At 33.8% G+C, this 6334-nt stretch overlaps 2 protein-coding genes across 2 annotated transcripts; both read left to right on the top strand.

Annotated features, from left to right (window-relative positions):
- The first annotated feature begins 2248 nt into the window (after positions 1–2248).
- LOC146537997 (uncharacterized) lies at positions 2249–3325 on the top strand. The gene has a single exon (XM_085186772.1). The coding sequence runs from the start codon at positions 2576–2578 to the stop codon at positions 3323–3325; it is 750 nt and encodes a 249-aa protein (XP_085042898.1). The 5' UTR covers positions 2249–2575.
- Positions 3326–3673: 348 nt separating this feature from the next.
- Positions 3674–6334, top strand: LOC146537996 (uncharacterized). The gene has a single exon (XM_085187009.1). The coding sequence runs from the start codon at positions 3674–3676 to the stop codon at positions 6332–6334; it is 2661 nt and encodes an 886-aa protein (XP_085043135.1).

Here is a 6334-nt window from a genome sequence, read left to right as displayed (position 1 = left end):
GGAACTGCGCACTATCATGGAATGTGCACGATCCATGTTGCATGGAAAAGATATGCCACTATATCTGTGGGCTGAAGCTGTATGTTGTTCCGTGTACTTGCTTAATCGGAGCTCGTCTAGCCAGACTAAGAATGTATCACCACATGAACTATGGTATGGTAAAAAACCACGTCTTGATCATGTCAAAGTTTTTGGATCAGAAGGATATGTTCATGTCCCTGATAAAAAAAGAAAGAAACTGGATAAAAAGAGTAAAAAAAATGATTTTAGTAGGATATGACCAGTATAATTATAGAATGTTTGATATTGAAACAAAGAAAATAACTATATCGAGAAATGTAAGATTCAATGAAAACAACATGACTGTAACTGAAAATGGTAAGAAAATCCAAATAATTTCTATTAAAGAACAACATGAAAATGGAACTACTCAAACTGAAGAGCCAATGAGCTCAGAACAGCAAATTTCAGTGGATCAGTCTAGTCCAAGAAGCTTAGAGCAAACTCAAAGTGATGACAGTTTGCAAAGTTGTTATGATGAGAATGATGAAACTTATGAGCCAAGTAGAACTTTGGAAGATATTGAAGAACGTAACATTACACTGAGACCAAGACGAAATAGAATTCATGAGGCAAACCTAGTAGAGTTCAATACTCCAATAACGTTTGAAGAAGCCATGCAGTGTAATGATAGTGATAAATGGAAAGAAGCTATTTTAGAAGAGCTGCAATCCCATTATGAAAATAATACTTGGTCCATAATAAAAAGAGACAATCAGAAAGCTATCACCTCTAAATGGGTATTTTGTATAAAAAGAAATGAAGATGGAAGCATAGACAGATATAAAGCTAGGTTATGTGCTCGAGGATTTGCTCAGGTGAAAGATATTGATTACAAGGAGACATTCTCACCGACGGTAAGGTATGACTCCATTAGAATTTTATTAAGTATAGCAGCAAGAGAAAATTATGAAATAGAGCAGTTCGACGTGAAAACTGCCTTCCTGTATGGAGAGCTTGCTGAGGATGTGTATATGGAAGTCCCCGAGGGTGTCAAGGCTGCATCAGGAAGCATATGTAAGTTAAATAAATCATTATATGGTTTAAAGCAATCATCTCGTTGCTGGAACAAAACGTTCAAGTCGTTTTTATTAACTTATGGTTTTAAAATGTGCCATTCAGATAATTGCATCTTTGTTGGTAATTTCCAAAATTATAAAGTCATTTTGATATTATATGTTGATGATGCTTTATTATTTTCAAAAAACAAAACCTGTTTTATCTGCTATAATAAATGATCTGAAAAATGTTTTTAAGATTAAAGTGTTGAACTTGTATTCTTTTGTTGGCATGGAAATAAGTAAATTGCCTGATTGCATAATTATTCATCAAAAACGGTATACAGAGCAAATAATAGAAAGATTTGGTATGTCACAGGCAAATCCATGTAATACTCCTACTGATAGTAATGTTATTTTGACTAAAAATGAAAACATTGACTTTGTCCCTGATTTTCCTTATAGAGAAGCAGTGGGAGCATTACTGTTCCTGTCGTCTGTTAGTAGACCAGATATAGCTTATGCTATTAACATAGTAAGCCGGTACATAAACAATCCCAGTAAAGACCATGTTAATGCTGTAAAAAGAATAATTCGTTATCTAATAAAAAGTAAAGATATGTGTATAACTTATAATTATAGATCTGAATTAGTGGGTTTTTGTGATTCAGACTTTGCAGCAGATTTAGACTCGCGCAAGTCAAATACAGGATATGTGTTTATGTTCAATGGGGGGCCTATTACCTGGGCCAGTTGGAAACAAAATACTGTGGCATTGTCTACCACTGAATCTGAATATATGGCAGCTAGTGAAGCAGCCAAAGAAATTTTATGGCTTAGACAACTTTTGTATGATATTGAACAGCCACAAAATTCAGTTACTCTGTTTATTGATAACCAGAGTGCCATTAAGCTTATACATAATCCTGTCTATCACAAAAGGTCGAAACATATCGATGTACGATATAATTTTATAAGAGAAAAAGTTGAAGAAAATATAATACAAATAAAATATGTAAAAAGTGCATGTCAACTTGCTGACTTTCTCACAAAATCATTGCCTGCAGCAAAGTTTGAAATTAAAAGAGATAGTATTTTAAATAAATTGTAATTTTTGAAGAAGTTTGTGTAAATTTTTATAGACTTTGTACTATAAAATTTAAGTGGGAGTATTAAAGTTAAAGTCCGGTTCCGGTTGTCAAAGCGTGAACATCGTTGTAGTGCAGCTCTCAAACTTATTGTGATTAAAAATAATTTACGAGCAATTAGACACGGTGAATAGTGGAAGACACAATTATACGTGCTGTGGAGTTGTAGAACTATTAAATCTGGTGCAATAAACGTGAAAATAAGGAGATATAATTAAATAAGAGCACATTGCATTTGATTTTAGGCGCTGTCAAATAGACTTGACAGACTTGACGTGTCAGTGACATTCATCAATTACGTCGGTGTTGCCAACGTAAAAATACCACTCTACCGCTGTATTCCATTATACGCAAAGTTAAAACTTAAACATGGAGGATCAATTTCTAATTCTATTTGGAGAGATGAAAATCGAAATGGAGAAACAGATGGCTGAATTGAAAGAGTCTATAACTAATTCAATCGTGGAAAAAATTAATAAAAAAATAGAGCCTATTATAGCGGAAAACAAAAATTTAAAAGGAAAAATAATGAGCCTTGAAAAAGAGATGGAATATTTGAAAAGAGATAAGAGACAAAACAACATTATTATTTTTGGATTAAAAGAGGAAGAAGACTCTCAGTCAGGACTAATACAAGCGGCAAGGAAGATATTCAATAAAGATTTAAGCATAAACATCCAGGATTCTGAAATAAACAAAATTTATCGCATCGGTAAAAAATACCCAGACGGAAAACCGAGACCTGTTTTACTTTCTTTTGTAAATTTATGGAAGAAAAATGAGATAATGAAAGCCCGGAAAAATCTCAAAAACATATATATTGCAGAGGATTATTCTAAAGAAGTTCTGGAGAAGAGGAAAATGTTACAAACGAAATTAAAAGAGGAAAGAATGAAGGGAAATTTCGCGTATCTTAAACATGACAAGCTAATAGTAAAGGAAAATAATACAACCAACGAAAAAAGAAAAAGAGACTTATCTTCTCCGCCGCGGGATAATACACAAACCAAAAAATTACAAGCCTGGACGTCGTCACAAAAAAATAGGCGCAACGCTTTTGATGTAATGAGAGGCAGATCCAACTCCCTCTCTTCCTATACGGTGGACGATAGGCAATAGCAAATAGGCATCGGCAACCGGAATAAACAACAGCATAAAAACAGCAACAATAGAAAAAACTTACCTCCCCCAAGCCGACTGGTCCTCGTGGGGGAAAATGACCACGACCCTCTAAAGATAAATAAAAACGGAAAAAAGAAATTTAGCGGTATATATATAGCAACTATAAACTGTCGATCATTAGGAACCACCGAAAAACTACAAGAACTAGAATTAGCATTAGATGAAATAAAATGGGATATCATTGGTATTAGCGAAGTGAGGAGATACGGGGAAAGAATTGAAGACCATGGGACATATATACTATACCATATCGGGGAGACGCCCGGATTATACGGAGTCGGTTTTATGATAAAAAGAAACTTTGCCAAAAACATAAAGGAATTAAGAGGGATTTCAGAACGGATTGCACTCCTCAATATTCAACTACCTGTAAATGGAGAGGGAGAGAAAGAATGGTCTATTATACAGGCGTATTCGCCTACAGAATCAAGTAGAAGAGAAGACATAGCAAAAATTGAAAAGTTCTATGAAGACCTACAATTCACTATTGCAAATGTTTCCAAAAATATAATAGTTATGGGGGATTTTAATGGACAGATTGGAAAACAAAAAAGTGGAGAAGAATATACTATAGGAAACCATGGATTTGGCAACAGAAGTAAAAATGGTTCACGATTAGTTTCCTTTGCTATTGAAAATAAATTAAGCATCCTAAACAGTTTTTACAAAAAGAAAATATCAAAGAAATGGACATGGATATCTCCTAATGGGCGGTATAAAAATGAGATCGACTATGTTCTGTCTAACGATGTAAAAGTTTTTGAAGACCTGTCTATTTTAAGCAACTTTAATTTTAACACAGATCATAGAATGGTAAGAGCAAAACTCTCAGGGACATGTGCTAAAAAAGCACGACAATTTCACAACAATATGAAAGCCATCAAATGCACTGGTAACATTAATATACTTCTAAACAACCTCGAAACCTCTCTGGAAACAGTGGAAAATGGAAAAAAAAATATATCGATGCAAGATAAATACACCAGATTGATCAAACAACTAAAATCAGAAACAAAGAAAGTAAACATGACAAGTAAGATAGCGACATCATATATAAGTAAGCAATTATTACAAGAACGGAAGGAACTATTACAAGGGAAAAATAAAAATTATTATAATCGCCACAAGATAGCAGAATTAAGCAAAAAGATAAACGAACAACTTAGAAAAGAACGAAAAACAAAAAGATTAGCGACATTAAAGAGACATATAGAAAAAACAGGAGGAATAAAGAAGGCGCTAAAAGAAATGAATTACAAAAAGGACTGGATTCTACATATGAAAAATAAAAATAGTAAAACAACAAACAATAGACCAGAAATACTACAAATTGCTACAGAATACTACCAAAATTTATATCAAAGCCATAATGGAGAACACGTAATAAAGGAAGATACGTCATTAAATGAAGAGGAGATTACACCAATTTTAAAGGAAGAAACAATAAAATCTATTCAAACACAAAAATTAGATAAGGCACCAGGATCAGATTTAATCACAAATGAACTACTAAAAACTGCACTACCAGTGTTAGCATCAAGACTTACAGAACTGTTCAACGAGATTCTCCAAACGGAAACCATCCCGGAAGATTGGACTAAATCCACAATCATACTGCTTCATAAGAAAGGTGACAAGGACGATATAGGAAACTACAGGCCGATCAGTCTAATGTCCAATATTTATAAAATATTCTCAAAAATAATACTTAAAAGAATTACTAACACATTAGATTTAAATCAACCTAAAGAACAAGCTGGTTTCCGTAGTAAATTCTCAACTATAGATCACATTCACACTCTAAGACAAATACTACAGAAATACAGAGAATATAATAAAACGTATTACATAGGGTTTGTTGATTTTAACAAAGCATTCGATACATTGAAGCACGAGTATATTTGGGATGCTTTGAAAAAGCAAGGAGTGCAAGAAAAATACATACGAATAATTAAAAACGTCTATACAGCGAGCACTGCACAAGTCCAACTTGAATCTATGGGCAAAGAATTTCCTATAAGAAGGGGTGTACGCCAAGGAGACCCTATATCTCCCAAATTATTTTCAGCAGTGCTGGAGATGATCTTCAGAAACCTAAACTGGACCAAAAGAGGCCTAAATATAAATGGCGAAAATCTAAACAATTTACGTTTTGCAGATGATTTGATTTTGTTCTCAGAGGACGCTGGAACTCTGGGGTTAATGCTTCAGCAACTATCTGATGAAAGTGCTAAGGCAGGACTGACAATGAATCTAATTAAAACCAAAATTATGACGAACGCCCAACAAACAGTAACTAATGAAAAAATAATAGTAAATAACGAAAGTATAGAATATGTAAAAGAATATATATACTTGGGCCAACTGATATCTACAGATAATTGCATGAAAAAGGAATTAGAACGAAGAATAACGAATTCTTGGAAACGATTTTGGTCTCTGAGGGAAATAATGAAAGATAAAGATATGCCAATGAAAGGAAAAAAGAAAATATTTGAAATATGCATTATGCCATGCTTACTATACGGTTGCCAGACATGGGCGTTGACAGAAGCACAAGAAAGCAAATTAAAAGTCTGCCAAAATGCAATGGAACGGAGTGTTTTAGGTATAAAAAGGAAAGACAGAGTAAACTTACGAGAAATTAAAAAGAAAACAAATTTTAAAAATGTACACACAACTTACAGACAGCTTAAATGGCGTTGGACGGGACATATGTTAAGGGAAAGTAAAGAAAAATGGACTAAGTTAGTAACCGAATGGTACCCAAGAAACAGCAAAAGAAATAAAGGCAGACAACCAAAGAGATGGGAAGATGACATCAAAAAAATAGCTGGTCCAGTATGGACCCGTCTAGCAAAAGACAGGAAAATATGGAACTCTTTAGAGGAGGCCTTTGTCGACAGACAAGCTGTTTCACACAAATATCTAGTTGCCGATGAATAA

Source organism: Heliconius melpomene, chromosome 6, assembly GCF_056956725.1.
Source record: "Heliconius melpomene rosina isolate 202511_hmr_F chromosome 6, ASM5695672v1, whole genome shotgun sequence".
In the NCBI taxonomy this organism is placed as follows: Eukaryota; Metazoa; Arthropoda; class Insecta; order Lepidoptera; family Nymphalidae; genus Heliconius; species Heliconius melpomene.
This window is presented reverse-complemented; position numbering and strand designations above follow the sequence as displayed.